General features: G+C 42.1%; 1 protein-coding gene across 2 annotated transcripts in view; it reads right to left on the bottom strand.

Moving 5' to 3' along the window:
* Window positions 1–1,042: 1,042 nt before the first annotated feature.
* Window positions 1,043–17,766, bottom strand: part of Tbck (TBC1 domain containing kinase) — a 136,240-nt gene continuing 119,516 nt past the window's right edge. For both annotated transcript variants that reach the window (XM_057793406.1, XM_057793405.1), the window contains exons 25-26: window positions 16,665–16,824; window positions 1,043–1,578 (exon numbers count right to left, since the gene is read on the bottom strand). In XM_057793406.1, coding sequence (XP_057649389.1) covers window positions 1,468–1,578; window positions 16,665–16,824 — 271 coding nt within the window. In that variant the 3' untranslated portion in view covers window positions 1,043–1,467. The remainder of the gene's footprint in view (window positions 1,579–16,664; window positions 16,825–17,766) is intronic.

Here is a 17,766-nt window from a genome sequence, read left to right as displayed (position 1 = left end):
TTAATTTTTTAAAATAATGTGGCCGAGGCAGAGGCTCTTGGCTGGCTCTCAGTACGTATTTTCTCTTCCCACAGTGTACTCGGGGTCTCTGAACTGGGGAGATGGCTCCCAGCCAGAGGCTGTCATCTCAGCTTTCCTTGTCAATCCCTGGTCACAGCCATCTGTCTGCAGTCTGGCCACTGCTATACCAGTAGAAGGGATGTGAGCGTCCAGTCTGTGTCTGTGAGAGGAAGGAAACTCCCTCTTTTTTCTTCATATACTATATTCCCATCATGGTTTCCCCTACCTTATCCCCTCCCAGATCCTCCCTACCCTTCCAACTTCATGCCTTTTTCTCTATTTAGAAAAGGGCAAATAAAAACAACAAACACACATATATGAATACACACACAAATGAAAATGATAAAAAACAAAATCAGAAACAATGATATGTAAGAAAAAAATCAGGTAAAACATGCCCAAACAAAGCAACATCAGACAAAACCAAAGCAAACCAAACCAAACAACCCCCCACCACAAAAAACAAACTCCAAAAATATAATTGAGTTCATGCTGTGTTGACCATCTACTGATGGGCCTGGGGCCTGCCCTTACACGTGGTTTGTTATTCCACAGTGAGACTCCTTTGGAGAACTAATGTTCCTTTGTGAGTGGTTATTAACCTGGATGCCTTCTTGGTTAGGGACAGGGCCTGTGTGCATTTCCCTGGCTCTGGGACCCTCCTGCCTTAGACCTGTGCATGCTGCCACAGTCTGCAGAGCTTCAGTTACTCACAGAAGGAAAACTGTTGCATGGTAAAGCAGTAGGAGACGCTGTCGGCTCTGCATCACGTGAAGACAAGATTACAGCCTCTGCCTGTGCAGACTTGTATGTGTTAGAGCAGAGAAGCTGTATGAATCACTCTGCGTTCCTGCTATAGGAAGTGGCAAACAAGTTAGCAATATGGCTGGTTTTTGAAATCCCATTCTCTGAGAGTGCTGCTGCCACTTTTCACAATGGACTACACACACACACACACACACACCCACCTACATACCTCTTGTTTGTGAGTTACCAATGCCACATTTATTATGAATAGCTTTCTAATGGCTGCTGTAATGAAGAGGAACCCCGTTGTGAGGACAGTCTGCTCAGAGCTGTGGGTGCAGCTTTTTCAGTGCATCTTGGAGTCTTGATAACGTTAAATTTGCCCTGTCAGCTGAATTCCTCTGGCTTTATGTGGCAGCGGGGTAAAAATACATGATCAGATTTCACTATTAAGAAAATTCCTTCAGTAATACATGTACAGTCAAGTTTCCTGCCTAGACAGGTGAACATTGGGCTCAAAAGATTTACACAGTGATTCATGACAAAACGTTGTAGCACTGCAGTGGTCTGGATGTCCACTTGTGTCTCAGGGGGACAGCCTGTGAAGAGCTGTGCCTAGGGGCGACGCCACCCTCTCCTTGTCAGCCATGCACACGGTCTTCATATCTGAGGAGAAGGGACAGTGAGGAGTCCTGTTGGCTTAATCTTATTGATGCCACCATCTAGAATGCAGACTCTTGGATATTTCATCTTCACAAGGTGAGCTGCGAACTGAAAAAAGAGGAGTGTTACAGAAATCATTTCAGGATTTCTTCAGTTCCTGGTTTTTATCAGACTGTGAGAGACAAGGGCATTTTTAGAGCAATAGTTGCTATTGTCACTTTGGCACAAGTCATTTGTTTTTCAGGATACACTCAATCATCTATTGCTAAAAAAAAAAAAAACCCTTTATGCTATGGGGTAAACCTGTCTCTATTTTTATGTGCTTTAACAAGTAACTTCAACTGAATGCAGCATAAAGGCCGTAGAGAGAGTACACTCCTCCTAGTCTGTTAGCCTCCTGCCCAGGGACTTATCCCTACTCCTTTCTATTGTTATTCTGTAAACTTCCACAATAGCTAAAGAGCCCCAAATCTAGTTTGAACAAGTGTGATATCATGGTAAAATTATCACAACAGTTCTGTATGGAATGTTTCAGAGAGGGCCACACTTTGGAGTACAATGTTTTTGAAGCAACCAAATGAACGTTTTGAGATTATCGACTTGAAATCCATAAGGTCTCATCCAGGAGCCCTAGATGCCTGGCCACAGAACTCTATAAAAGACACACAGACATAGATCTCTGCAGACTTAGCCTCTCCAGGATGCCCGGCTGCCTTTCCCATTCGCTGTACTCCTGACTAAGGAAGTGCGGGCCTGTTTTCCTGTCACCATCTTAGACTGGTCCTCCCGTGTAGCATTTCCTTCTCTCTGGTAGGCTCTCTTTATTCTTACTTGATCTTCAGTCTTTGATCTTACCAAATTCATCCAAATGACTTCTTTTAAGAGCGTCCTTTACCAAACCAAAACCTGCTTGAGGGAAGTGGCTTAGTTCTACTTCTTTTTACCCCTGGTGTCTGCTACACGACAAGAGGTCAACATACATTTGCTAAACTGAACAAATGATGACTCTTAAACCTGGGGAAATTGTGGAGGGAGGTTTTCCTTTGGCTCCTCGGCTGTTCTGTCTTTGTTCCTTCCTCCTGGGAGGATCCCTTCCTTCTCCTTGGCAGCCTGCACTTCTTTCTCATGACTCCACAAAATCCTGACCTCAGGTACTTCAACAAAGCTGACTGGTGTCTGCTCGTAGGGCTATTACTTCCATCCGATATTTGAGGTTTAATAAGTTTCAGCACATGGTCTAAATTTAGGGAACAAAGGAACCAGCTGAATAGTTTGGTCAGGATATGTTCAAAGCCTCAGTACCAGAGACTGTTTTATTGATCGGGGACTCAAGAATGTACACTTTAAAAGATGTCTCCCCTATGAGCCCACAGTGACACACAACATATACAGATGAATATAAAAGCTATATAAAAACCCACAAACCTCCTTAAATGATTTCAGGGACAATTGTACAAGATACTGTCCTAAGACAAAAAGACACAGTCGGCGTAGGCAGAGTACACATTGCTGGGCCGTGACTGCAGCGTTCCTCACCACAGACCACATAAATGGATGCCCATACTGCTGAGCATGCCTCTTTCTCCATCGTTCTCTGTAGCCCCCTTGAGACTCACGTGGTCATTTACATTTCAAATCCTGCACTCGTTTAAGGTACCAGCTGGGAATCCTCAGTCATAAATAATGCTGGAGAAGTTGGACTACCGAGTGTTGGAAGGCGGCATACAGGCACAGCGAGCTCATCTTCTCCCTGCCCTTCTGGCTCCCTTGTCTTCGAAGCCTAGTGCCCAAGAGCAGTGGCAGCAGATCCATCCACTCGGCTGCACAGGCAGCGCTGTCCCACACCATATGATTACTGGCACAGCTGCACATTCCCACACGCAGCCGTGCAATTACCACGGAGGCTGGAAATCCTAGATAAACATAGCATTACCAAAAGGGCCTTCTGGGGAAGCACTTAGCTCTCAGCACTTTAAAAAAAACACCTTAGGAGTAAGAAAATGAGTAGAGAAGGGCTATTGCACATTGAACTAATCTCTTAACTGATGTTGTAAAGCTGTAAAGAGTTCCTATTATAGATGGACATAACAATTAGGTTGCTGTAAGGCTGGAAACTTGGAATGGCAAAATAGGCAGAGGGAAGCAATCGGAAACAACCAGGTTGCTGCTACATGGGTGGTCTGGAAAGGGAGACAGAACAGGAGGACAAGGAGATAGAAAATGTTCAGATTGCCTTGAGAGGATCCAAGTTTCATTTCAGTAAAGAAGAAAAAAAGGAACGGTTGGATTTCCACACAAGACTGGGAGTTCTGCGCTGATTCCTTGTGGATCCGTGTTAAACACTGGTCCTGCTGCAGAGCCACGGCTGCATCTTTTCATCTTTCCCACTCCAGCCTTCTTTTCCAGTTGCTCATTTCCCCAAGTGTCTAGTCAGCATGAGACACAGTTCCAGGTTTTGAGGTATTTAAGAATGGAGGAGATGGTAATCAAACAATTAACACAGAAATACGGGTTATAGAAGCAGTTGTTAAGGCACTATAGCGTTTCTGACTTTCCCAGTGTTGAGGACGCTGTTGCCTCCTTTTCTATTCCATTACCCTCTGGTTACTGACTCCTGAAGTGAACAGGAATTCAGATTTGCTGACGAAAGTTGCTACACTGATGAGACAGAATTTTGGTGAGAGATTGAAGGGTTAGAAAGAAACGGCTTTGAATATGCTGGGTGAGGCTTTCAGTGTGATAAAAAAGTCAGGTCACGTGTGGAGGTCAGTAGTGGCCCAGGGAGAACCGCACATGCAGGCATTGTTGGTTCCACCCTTCCCTCTTCGGGGGCAGACCTTCAGCCGCCTCGGCAAATGCTGGAGGAACTGGGCATAGGAGGAAAGGTCTAGAGACTGTAGACCCCACAGGGAAACCACACACCTGGACATACAGAGCAGTACCCATGGTAGAAGTTTAGAGAGCTCCAGTGGGCTGGGGGATAAAGTCATCAGAACTGTCAGGGTGCTTTCAGTAAGCTGCAATATCAAAGTCCATTCCAGGCTAGTCATGAGTTTCTGAAGTCGTGCTCCAACACCAGTTTTTTGCTTAGAGCCCACCCTAGCTGACTACTCGGCCAATATTGAAGAATGGGACTCACTGCAGGTCAGTTAGTCTGAGACCCTAAGCTACAATTCTTAGAGTGTAGTCTGATAGGGGAAGAATGGGGCTGTACAGCCAAGGCCTATAGCAAAAAAAAAAAAAAAAAAAAAAAAAAAAAAAAAAAAAAAAAAAAAAAAACTCTATAGATCTGGACATGGGAGGTATAGGGACGTTTAGACATGTGGGCAGTGTGCCCATGCAAAGAGGATGGAGTGTTTATCACAGTTCAGGTCAGTACTCTCTGGTGCTGGTGTGCATGTCAAGAGCTGGGTAAGCAAACTTCAAACCACAGCACATGGCAGGGTTCTGGAGGTGCCATTGCATTTTGTTTGCCCTATCCTGTATTTTAGCTTGGGCTAAGAGATAGGTATGTTTGTCCAAGGGAAATCAAGTTCTGTGTAGCAGGCAAGTGAGTGAAGTGGAATTTTTGGGCAGCCTCAGGGTACTCGAGGTTAACTAAGGCCAGGATGTGATAAGCTGAGGATAAATGAGGAAGAGAAGCACTGAACAGGATCATGCAGAAAAGAAACGATAGCAAACACACAGAACAAGCAAACAGCAAGACTTAGAGGAGGAACAGAGGGGCCATTCTCCTTCAAGCTACAGGACAAGTAAGCTGCCTGATTTAACCTTTGGCTTTATGAGTTTGACATTCATACCGGAGAAACGACACCTAATGAACATACTGATCAAATCCAGAGAAGGCTTGTCTTCCTAACTCCCCAATAATGGTACATTTGGGGATGACAGTGCCATTTCCGGGTGGGTACGGCACTGACTGAGGGAACTGGAAAGATACTGTAATGAGTAACTGGAGTCATGCACTTGTTTGAGTTGAGGCCTGTGCTGTGTTAGACTTACGAGCCCTCTTGCCATTCTGGAATGCTGGAAACGGGGGCCACAATCAGTATTACAACAAAAGGTCATGGTGCATTGGCAATGCTTGTGAATTGTTTAACCAGTTTGCAAGAATTTGTCAAGACCATGAGTCATACAAGTTTGAGATAAGAAAAAGATTTCTCTATGTTGACTTAAAACAACATGCTGTGCTCACGAATCCTAGGATCCTGACGAGACTGAGAAATGCCTAGGTTAAACACATTCTAGGTGTGGCTACGAGGATACTTCCATAGATGACCAAGAAGGGTGAACCTGGCCTGAAAGTAGCCAGCACTATCCTCCAGGGCCCAGAAGTAAAAGAGAAAATGGACATGCATTCTCTCTGCTCCCGGGCTCTGTGCTGGCAGTGGCTCTGCTCAGTCAATGCCCTCATCACACACCTCTAAGTCTGAGTCCAGATAAGGAGTTCACCCTTTGACATTCCTTTTCTCAAGTCTTCGTCACAGCAAGCTAATTTGACTAGTTCAGTGTTGTCTTTCCTGGATTACTGGAGACATTTCTGAGACTGCTCCTGAAGGTCTTGGTCAGCTGGACTAACAGCAGTGGGATCATGCGAGATCTGATGGTGATCCGAGCAAGAGACTGGCTGGTGCACCCAACACTGCACTGGTCTCTTCCCATCATTACCTGGTCAGGTCTAACTCTGAATGCTGCCTTTTGCTCCCATTCTTACTGTGTTCTTCCCATAGCGGAGATAAGTGTTTTATCCCTGTTATTTTTCATATTCATGTATTTCATTTTACTTACTGGAGTTTATTTGTATTTCATAAAATATGGAGTGAGTTTTAGTATGCAGTGACAAACAAGTGGCTCCTTTTTCCTCCTTTGTAATTTCTCTCAAAGATGCAAACAGCAGCACTGCGAAGCCTGACAGGGAGGCCATGGTCCTCAATCACCCTCTACCTGCCCTGGGCAGCTGTGGAAAGTACAGGACTACCAGGTCACTGCAGGAATGGTACCCACTGGCACTTCAGCATTTTTTTTTTCTGGTATAACAGAATATCACGGACTAGGTAACTTATGGTGAAAGCTTATTTTAAACAGTTCTGGGACAGGGGAAGTTCAGTACTGAGGGGTCACATCAGGTGAGGGCCTCTTTGCATATCTTGCACATGGCAGAAGTTCAAGTGAGCACACAGGAAGAAGGTCCAACTTCCCTCCTTTCAGGAGCCTGCTGTCATGGTAACCAACTCATTCCTGGCCCATCTTCTTTATAAGGGTGGTATGCTCATCTCATCTTAAAGGTTGTATAATACATATACATACCTTAATGTTAGTAACAAGTGAGTTTCAACATGAATTTTGATAAGGATATTGAAACCACAACAAATAGAAAATGCTAATTCTTCAATAAAAAGGTGAGAGAGTTTACACAAAAAAGTACAAAATCCAGGATTTTGAGACACATTTGTAATAATGACAACTATTCTAATAGAACCTATATGACTTGAAATCCACAATATGGTATATATTCAGGTTACAACAAGCTTTTAAACATTACTTTTAAGAACCTATTTTGGGATTAGGAAATTTGATAGTATAACTGTCTGCCTTAGTTTTTTTTTTTTTTTACAGTTTGTGTTCCATAGTTACATGACTAACTATATTGAATGAAATCTTTCTGTGTTTTAACTTTCAGTTGTCTGTAGTTCCTACCTTAACTTCATTTCTTCCCATTATTTCTCTTTTCCTTTAAGAAACATTCTCAAACATATAAAAACAGACCAGAATGGTATATTGAACCCATAGCTCAGTTCAATGATCATAATTTGCAGTGAATTTATTTCATTATTACTCCTATGTAATCTTGTTACTGTTTTATTTCCTTGATGCAAATTCTGGAAGCTATAACACTTAATAAGTTATTTAAAATTAAAAGACTTAAATATATATAATATCAGTGGTGTTGCATTTCAAAAATAATGATAGCCAGGTCTGGAGGTGTACAGTGGAGGCTGCAGCTAGAGACTGCTACAAGTTTGAGGCCAGCTTGGGCTACAGAGACAGGTTATCTTTAAAAAAGAATGCCCCCCATCTGCCTCTACACATTCATCTTTCTTCAATATTCACTTTCTTGAGTAATTTGAACTGGGGTCCACACAATGCGACAGACACCTCTTGACTTGCTTTCCCTCTAGGTTTCTTCTGTCTCTTCACTTCTTTTCACGCAGCCTGTCCTCTCAAACTTTTGTCCCCATCGCTCCCCCTCCTACCAAGACGATCAACGTGGCAGACAGTGTCACATCCAGCATCAGGGTGACTCTGGTTGGAATCCCACTTGACCATCAGGTTTACTGACACATTTGACTATCCCTCCTGCCTTTCCCAAAACTTTCTTCCATCAGTCTTTAGTCTTCCAGCCTCACCCGATTCTCTAACTCACCAGCTGTACTCTTCTGCTCGGCTCTTGTGGGTTTCTGTCCATCTTCTCTGCCCCCTTGCTTTGTCTTTCTCATATGCAGTCATCAGCTATGTGGTTTCATTTAGTTTTGTGGCTTAACTCTCATCTATACACTGGTGAGTGAATTGTCTCTTCCCTAAACTATAAGTTCATTAGTCTGTCCGTCCTAGGCTTGCTGTCCACTCAAACATACAGGTCTCAAAAGAGAACCATTGGTTTCTAGTCACTTCTACCTTAACCGCCTTCATCTCAGGAAATGGAAACTAATTCCTCTAGTCAGTTAGGCAATAAAGCTGATATTCTCTCCCCTGTGTCTCCCATATAGTTTTTAAACCCCAAAACATATTCAGAATGTTCCTTGTCACCTACTATCCTGGAGTAGCCCAAGTGACCTATTTGATTCCTGGATTACAGTCATTCAACTCTTAACTGATTTTCTCTCTTCTATTCCTGCTTCCCATAGTCAAATTCCTATATAGAGGAAGTAAGGCTTTTCTCCCTAGATTGTCATCGCTGTGGTCTATAGAAACTCCAGAACCAAAACGTTTCCTTCCTTTTCCCATTCCTATTTACTTTGCTAACTAGAAGAATTTACAGTTACAACATTCAGCAATACCACACCTTCAGATTTAAAAAGCAGACAAATGCGATATAAGGTAGCACGTGGTGAACACTTGGATGCTCCCATGATGCAGGCCCACGCTCAGTGAGTCTTAATAGTTACTACTAGTGATGTGGGATGCCCTTCTGTATATGTGCTGTTTTTATTAGCTAATGAATAAAGCTGTTTCAGTCGATAGCTTAGCAGAGTAAAGCAAGGTGGGAAATCTGAACAGAGATACAGAGAAAAAGAAGTTGGAGTCAGGTGAGACATTAGCCAGCTGCTGAGGAAACAAGAGATGTAGAAAATGAGCAAATGCCATGGCCACGTGGCAATACAAAGGCTAATAGAAATGGGTTAATTTAAGGCGTAAGCACTAGCTAGAAATATGCCTGAGTGATCAGTAAAACAATGTTGTAATTAATATAGTTTCTGTGTGAATTCAGGTCTGGGAGGTTGGGAAATGAAAGCGCAGTCTCATTTTACATACTAGGTCATATATCCCTTTGCCAATCATAGGATAACTCTTTTTCCCTCCAAAATAGCATACATCTATACATTTATAGATTTTTTTGAACAGGTTCAAAGACCTCCCCAAATGCACAATGCACTCTAGGTAAAAAATTTTCTATTAATTTTATTCAAAATTTAATATGCTTAATACTTAGGACTTTTTGTATGATGGTCCTCTATAGAACCCTGTTATTGCTTAAAAATTGTTTATACAGACAAAGAACTCCAATCAGTCTTGTCTATAGAGAAAAAATTTAAAAAGTAAATATGATAGCAATGTTATTTAAAATAGTTTTATTCCTAAGAAGATGTACACTGGCTCATGTCAGAGAACAGCATTTCTGATAAAATTCCATCATCTAGTAACACATGTGTCGGGAGACCTACAGAGTTCCCTGCTATAGTTCTTTCTGAGCTGTATGTTTGGGAAGTGAGTTTCAGCAGTGATCATTTATCATCTATTGTTTACACTAGACAACTGAGCTCCGTAAGCCCACACTGTGTGCTAGCCCCTGCTCATATTACATGATGTTGACTGTGCTGTGTAAAGAATGTATACGATAAAAACTAAGATTCAAAACATTTAGGGCTGTGATGGCTCACAGCCAAGTTCCAACTCTGCAGGTCAGGGAAGAGGGCTCTCGTGCTTAGCTTTCTGTTCAGCCGCACATTCCTGTGGCTGGTAATTAAGTGGTGGGAGGGCAGGGTGGGTAGGATAACACACACTGGGACAAGATAACTTTTCTTCTTTAGCAGGGCACAGAAGTAAGTGCCCAGAAGATGACTTGGCAGTTGTTCTGGAAAATGGAAATAAAAATGGAAATAAGTTGGCTCTAGTGGTTGACCACACCTTAGACCAAATACTCCTAGTAAACAGGGTAAGTAAAATGGTTAAAGTCTGGACCGGAGGTAATGGTTTCCTTTACCTACATCCCTATGTGGATGATGATGCTTTACTCCATGAGGCTTCTGGAAAGCTATGAGGAAGTAGCTCTGACTAGCTTTTAGTTCACAGGTCTACTGACGTAAGTTACTGCCCATCATTCAGAGAACCAGAATCATGTCAAACCGTTTCCACTGTTAACTTTTATACAATGCTCAACATGTTCATGCTGCGTGAATATTTAAAACTTTCCTTCTTATCTGATATAAACCCACAGGCTGACATTTTCAGTGACAAGCATGGCATGGAAAAGTCAGGGAGAAGTTCAAAGCTAACCACAGAAAGTTAGGTAAGTTGATGAAGTGGGAAGGAACCTGGAAATGACAAAGGAGATTTGCTTCCCACTCTTTATCTAGAGGTTTGAGAACAACTATAAAGACATATATAACATATTCTAAAAATATAAAAGGCCCCATAGAAATTATGTTAAAATATATGAATTTGAAGAACTACTTATCTGGAATTACAATCTGTATGCTCAATTGGCTTGAAGCGTTTTCAGAATCATTTAGTCTTTCGAGCACACAGGTGTAATAGGATAATCTGTTAAAGACTAGGAGGAAGAGCTTGAGCAGAGAAGGGAGATGGTGCTAATAAAGGTGTAACAGTCTGGGTCTACATTCTTAACTTCAAATTTTATCTTTATTTTTAAAACAAGCTTAGATAGCAATCGCAGTTCCCTCCCCTCCTGTCCTGTTCTCCCTCTCTCACTCTCCCCCACCCCACCCCCCATCCACTCCAGAGGGTGAGGACAGTCAACAAAGTCTGTCGTATCACTTGAGGCAGGAACGAGGCCCTCCTCCCTATATCTAGGCTTAGCAATGTATCTCTCCATAGGGAATGGGCTCCAGAAAGTCAGCTCACGCACTAGGGATAGATACTGGTTCTACTGCTAGTGGCCCTACAAACTGCCCATGCCACACAACTGTCACCCACAGACAAGGAGCCGGGTTCAGGCTTATGCGGGTTCCCCAGCTGTCAGTCTGGGGTCAGTGAGCTCCCACTAGATCGAGCCAGCTGTTTCTGTGGGTATCCCCATCATGGTCTTGTTCACATTTTGATAACCGTAGTGAAACCATTATGAGAAAAGGCTTAGGGTAGGTGATAAGAGCCTAGGGTAGAACCCTTAGAATCAACTGCCTGCCCATCCATCCATCCTTCCATGTATCTATCATCTCCCCCTGCACCCCATTCTAGGAAATGAAGCCAGGGTCTCGTGTACACTAGGCAAGGACTCTACCATCAAGCTACACACCCAGCCTTGGTGCTCTTATGAAACAGGCTCTAAGAGTTTCCTTACTACTTTTTACAAAGTGAAAAGAGAGCCATCTATGACTAGTAAACAGGCCTTCAGTAGACACTGGATCTGCAGGGTCTTGGATTTTCAGCTTTGGGAACTTTAATTTGATAAACAAAACCAGAACTGAGAAAGTTCGTTCTCTCTCTCTCTCTCTCTCTCTCTCTGTATATATATATATATATACACATACATACACATACACACACATATATAGTGTATGTATGTATATACATATATAACATATACATGCATATATGTGTGTGTGTGTGTGTGTCTCTCCCCAGACAGTATCTCTATATAGCCCTGGCTGTCCTAGAACTTACTCTGTAGACCATGCTGGCCTCAAAATTGGAGATCTGCCTGCTTCTGCCTCCCAAGTTCTGGGATTGAAGGCATGCACCCCCCACTGCCCAGTGTAAATCTCTATTTGTAAAGCCTTCCTACCTACTATTTTGTTAGAATAGACTGGGTACACTTATGTGACTTATCCTTGTTTACTGCTCTAGTTGGTGGTGTCTATCTGGGAAAGCGGGGCCTGAAAATGAGGTGGACTAAAGTCTCATGCAATAGCCAACTTTATTCAGAGCATTAAACAAGTTATACTCTGAGGGTTTACCTCAGTCACCTGAGCAAAGTATACAGTCAGAAGGACAAGCTGCGCGTGGCAGAAACACGTGTTTCCACAGAGACACATGAATAACAAAGCTGCAGCACTCTCTCCTCTCTGCTCACCTAGGGAGAGTCCAGAGCACATTTCAAGAACAATTCCAGGTTTTGAAGAAAGTGAGGTCACAAAACTCTTGTCTTGTTTTCTTGGAGTTTTCTCAGAAAACATTCAGAATTCTCACAGGACTCAATTTTTGGACTGTTTTCTGATATTTCCTTAAAGAATTTTGTTCATAGCTAGACAGTAATATTACGCTTATGTGTTTTCTTAAGGACATACTACAGTTGAGTAGAATCCATGTTGCCAGTCAGTTTTCCAGTCTGAGGCCCATTCCTATCTCTGGAGTTACTGCCCACAGCATTGTTCTCACACGGGGAGAAGAACCCAAAACAAAGTCCACAGTATTAAACTAAGCTGTCATTCTCACAGAGCGACAGCTTCTAGGAGAGATGTATTCACTAGGGGGCTTGTTAAAAGTTTGAGACTTAGGTTGAGAGTAGGGTAGAATGAATAAATGGTTGTTATGGGTACTGAAAAACAAATTTCCTTTTAGGAATGTTTAGTATTAAAAATAAATTTCTTTGAGCAATTTGGGTCAAGGATGTAAGACCTTCCTTTTAAAATACTTGGTCATTTACAGCATGAGAGACATGGTAGACTGTATTAACTACTGCTGTACAGATGTACAATTGTCTGGCATTAATTCAACATTTTCAGTAATTTTAATTCTATTGTTCATTTCTTAACATTATTTGGTGCTCTGCTATTGGGGATCATACATACATATGACTGTCGTTTTGTTTTTGAGTTGACTCCTTTATCATCTACTGACTGCGCTTATTTCTCAGACTGATCTGAGTATGTGGAGGAATGAGCTAGGGTCGCCATCAGTCTGCGGCCACACCACCCTGAGCACCGTGGATCTTGTCTGAGCTCTGAAGCAGGGCAGGGTGAGCTAGTCAGTACCTGTTTTGCTGCTATGCCCCTAAACTCAAGCTCCAGAACTTTTTACAATACTCATATATAAATGTAGTATAGTGAGCACTATTATTGGGTTCCTTAAAAAACTTTACATATCTTGTCTATAAGCTTTAAATTAACGCTGAGGTTGAAATGCTGTTTTCATTCTATAATTGAACAAATGGCGACTTGAAGAGGCAAAATATGTGCCCAAATTAACTCAGCTGTAAGAAACCCAGTATAGCACTGAAGCTAGGCTTACAAAACTCACATGTTTTGCATACTATCCTCTGACAGCTGGCATCCTAACCTGACCTTAGCATGAACTAAGGTGGTGATTAATTATAGAGGAGTAGGGGATGCAGGAGAAGGATAACAGGCAGGGCTTACCAAGGCCAGCAAAGCAGATTTGTTAGCACTCCTGGAGATGGAGCCAGGAGTTCATGTGCGCTGTGGGGAGAGGCCATCCAGAGAATCGCTGTTTTCAGAACAGTGACACGGCTGGCCTGAGACCATTGTCGAGAAGGATCTAGGAGGACAAACACCTGCTTGCTTTCTAACCCATAGCTTATCAGAGCTCCCCACTTGATGAACAGCTAGGATTTAGAACTCAAAAGTGTGAGGAAGGGTAGAGGACTGATCTGCACTGGGCAGTGGAATGAAGAAAACATTTCAGCACAAGCACAGACTCACAGTGGAATTCCAATTCCGTAGGCGTTTAATTCAGTGCATATGGGGGAAGCATTACAGATCTGGGCAGCAGAGGGAAATATGAAAGTCTACGAATAAGTATCTGAAATTGTCTTTGACCTTTGATAAGAAACATTGTTAAAGATAGATCTTTATCTTAATCTAAATCTAACACAAATGAGTTACTGTTATTGAAGCATTAGTAGCTAGGCATATAATCTGTTCAGTCATTGTCTATAAATGAGTCAGCAAGTAGGATGTAAAGAAAAAAGTAATTGACAGTGCCTGACTTCTAATAAGCATGACACTAATTTAGAACACGATGGCTGAGTACTGTTAAATCCTATACTGCATGTGAGCATTCATTTTATTTCTTTCACATTTTGAACTTACATTTATTGGCTTGTACATAATAGATTTTTAAGTTAATGACTTAATGAAATAAATAATCTATGTATTTACAGATATGTTTTACCTGCATGGTAAAATTAGATAAATGACATATTAATATGATTAGGATGTTTGGAAGCAGTTGGCAGTTTAAAGAGTTTTAATCTCTAAGGTCTACTTATTAGAAACTTTAAGTACTGAAAGTTTTATGAAAATAGAGCCATAACCTGGTAAAGTTTATTTCAGGTTTTGGTTTCATGCACTGTGTGGTATGTGAAGTCAGAAGAAGCCCATTTTAAAGCCAGGACACAAGGCAGTATTCAGACTCCAAAGCCCCCAGAGCTAAGCTAATTTATGGTAAAGCTTACAGAGTCACCCAGCGTATGTTCCTATTATGGCCATGGGTAGGCACATTAGGTAAACTGGATCCAGTTTCCTCATGTTTGAAATGGGCAGATACTCCCCTGCTTCAGCTGCTTTTCCTGCTGCTGTGATAAAAGCCTTGACAGAAGCAACAAAGGAAGAAGTGAAGGAATGAAGAAAAGGTTTGGATTTTGTCTCACTGCAGTTCCAGGGTGTAGAGTCTATCATGCCAAGGAGGCAGCCGGTCACGTGTCAAAACAGACAGCAGTTCATGCAGCACGCTCAGCTTCCTTTCTCACTTACAGAACTCAGGAGTGGCACACGCAGTGGGTGGGCCTTCCCACCTCAATGCAGACAAGATACCCCACCTGCCACAGTCATGTCTAAAGGCCTATCTTCCAGATGAATCTAGATTCTGCCAGGTTGACAATTAATTCTAACTATCACTCTCCCTTACAGACAAAAGGAGATAATACATGGAATGTACTTACCACAGCACCAATCATAGAAAGACTAGTTCATAGTTTGGACTGTCACTGTTGGGACTCTTTCCTAAGGTGTATGTTACCTGGAGCCTAGAAGGGTGTGATTCTCCATAGTGGTATGGAATGATATGGCATAATGACTAATGTAGCAGCAGTCATAGAATGACATCTTACATCAAGATAATACAGTTACCATGGTTGTAATTATATATGTTGCCACTGATTTGGGATATGGATTTAAATTTTAAGTGACCAGCTACTTACTATATACTAACTTTCTTGAAAGGGTACATTTAGACATTATATATATATGTATATATCATAATATATATTGCCATAATTTGTATGAAAGGTGTGATTATGGCATAATTAGTAAAGATTCAAAATCAAGGCTGGCCTTCAGTCAATGTCAAAGTAAGTACTATCATTAGCCCTGTCCTACTAAAACAACTTTTAGATATTTTAAATATTTTTGTGAATATTCATTCATTCATTCATTGTGTGTGGGGGGGAGTGTGAACATACATATGCAGGTTGGAGAACTACTTGTGGAAGTAGGGTTTCTCTGTCCACTATGTGGATGCCAGGGACTGAACTCAGCTTGTCAGGAGAAAGTGCCTTTACCCACTGAGTCATCTTGCCCACCAAGTTTTTGAAACTTGAAATAGCCTATGACCAAAATTTCTCATGTTCTCATATGACTACATTTTGGATAACTATATTAAAATGGTTCTTATGGTTTGTCCCTTTTACAGAGACATAAAGTCAACTGGATGACAATACTTTAACCTCCATTCCTATTTTTCTCAATGAGGAAACTTTGCTGACCTTTGGTCTTCCTTTTCATTCTGCCCTAGGTGCCATAGGGTTCATCTGATTGGTATAGCTCCGCCTGCGTTCCCCCAGGGAACTGGTAACTGCCACTTTCCTAGGAATGATTCGTCCCCATTTTGGGGAAAGGGCTTGGATGGGATGGGTTCTGCATTTGCTCAACACAGGAATGATCTCTACTCTTTCTGGGGATGTCGTCTGTAACTCTGCTTGGATCTCATGCTGCTCTCTGATACTTTTCTTTTCTTTGAGAGAGGATATCTCTACATAGCCCTGGCACTTGCTACACTAGCTATGCAGACCAGGCTGGCCTTGAACTCCTGAGTGTTGACATTAAAGGTGTGTGATGCCATACCAGGCCCCATTTTTCTCTTTATTTCCCTCCCTCCTTTCCTCCCTTCCATGGTAGTAATTTTTAGCAGTCATATCTACTTTTATTTTTTATTTTGCTTAGAATATCCTCTCTCAATCTGAAGAGGGAGTCCAAGTTTTTGAGACATCCAATCCTCGAGTTTCTTGGTAAACAAATCTTTCCAAAGTCCAACAAATGCCACCCAGCAGTTGGCAGAGCCTATGTCTGGTACGATTCTTTGACAGGAGAAATTCAGTTTATATTTTTGAAATTTTAGAAAGCAGATAGAAAAAAAATCCCTGGAAACCTATGCTGTCATATTAACTTTCATTATAACAAAATAATGGAGGTATCTAACTTTATAAAGAAGGAGGCTTACTTAGCTCACAGTTGCAAAGCGAGGAGCCCAAAGGCCTGCAGTCCGAAGTCAGTGACTCAGTCCTACAGGTCCCTTACAGGGGCAAACCTCCACTGACCACAGGACTTCCCGCTAGGACCTGCCTCTTAAAGGCCACACCATTCAATATCACCAAACTTAAGACTAAGCTCGTGACTTTTGACAAACGACATCGGCAGTTACCACCTGGGTTTTCCTAAGCCTTCTGCTATTTATCCTGACCTGGAGGTGGGGGACAGGACAGCTCTGAGTACACTTACCTCGGCTGTGTGCTTTGCCACGTGCCCCACGATCACAATGACCTTCCCCTTGAAGTTCTGAAGCATCGCGGTGTAAGGGCCCTGGCTGAGCTCTCCCTCCGCTGTGAAAGCAGCGCTGAACGGGATGTTGATGCTGCCTGCAATGTGACCTCGAAGAAAGCTGACAAGGGAGTTAGGGAAAGCCACTTTTTTCTTTTACTTTCTTTTTTTTTTTTGAGTCTTGATTGAGAGAAACAGAGGTAACTCAGTCCTAGACAACAGTACTAAACATTTCCATGTTCACCCAAGTATTTTATCTAAGCAAAGTAAGATCCTCTAAGGAGGAAGAAAATTAAACTTGAAGATGAAGAGAGAAAGGAAAAGCAGCTTGAGCTGTAATTATCAGTGGAAACTGAAAGTGACCCTGACCCAATGAAGCCACAGTCACTGACTGGCTACAGTCAGTGTATCATCCAGTTAAAAACCACAACCAGGGTATGGTGTTGTTTATAAAGTAAATGCACTGGCAAGTGAACTGTCTCAGGGCAAATCTGATAGCAAAAATAGTTGATGCTAAGTCAAACTCCACTGGGAACTGTTAGAGGTCATCAGCCCCAGCTGGAAACTGTTTTGCTGCAGGTTAATGTGTCCAGTGAACTGAGCCAACATACCCACTATTCTGACTTTATAACCTCCTAAGGGGGCCATGTCTGATGGTTCTTATACTTTAGAAGAAGTCTGATGGCCTAATTGACTATTATTGTTTAGAAAGTAAAGCCACCCACTAACCTACAATATTTAGAAAAGACATAAGATCTGAAACATCCATATATGCTTTCCTAAGTAATTAAAAGTACAAGTGGACTAGTAAAAATAGAACTTTGGAAATTAAGATATGGCTCAACCGTAAAAGAGATGTATGAGTTGCTGTAGCAGACCGCATCCACTTGGGAGGACAGGGAACGGTTTTCACCGATGAAGTGATGGCAAGGTCAAATTCTGAAGAATTAAAGTTAAAACAAAGAAATAGAATGGAGGAGGGGAAGCGTATGCCCAGTTAAGGGCAAGGAAGGACAATGCTGTGGACAACTTAGGACATGAGATGAAAAGGGAGGTGGAGGCT

This window comes from Chionomys nivalis, chromosome 18 (genome assembly GCF_950005125.1).
Source record: "Chionomys nivalis chromosome 18, mChiNiv1.1, whole genome shotgun sequence".
Lineage (NCBI taxonomy): Eukaryota > Metazoa > Chordata > Mammalia > Rodentia > Cricetidae > Chionomys > Chionomys nivalis.
The sequence above is the reverse complement of the archived record's forward strand: the minus strand, read 5'-3'. Positions and strand labels throughout refer to the sequence as shown.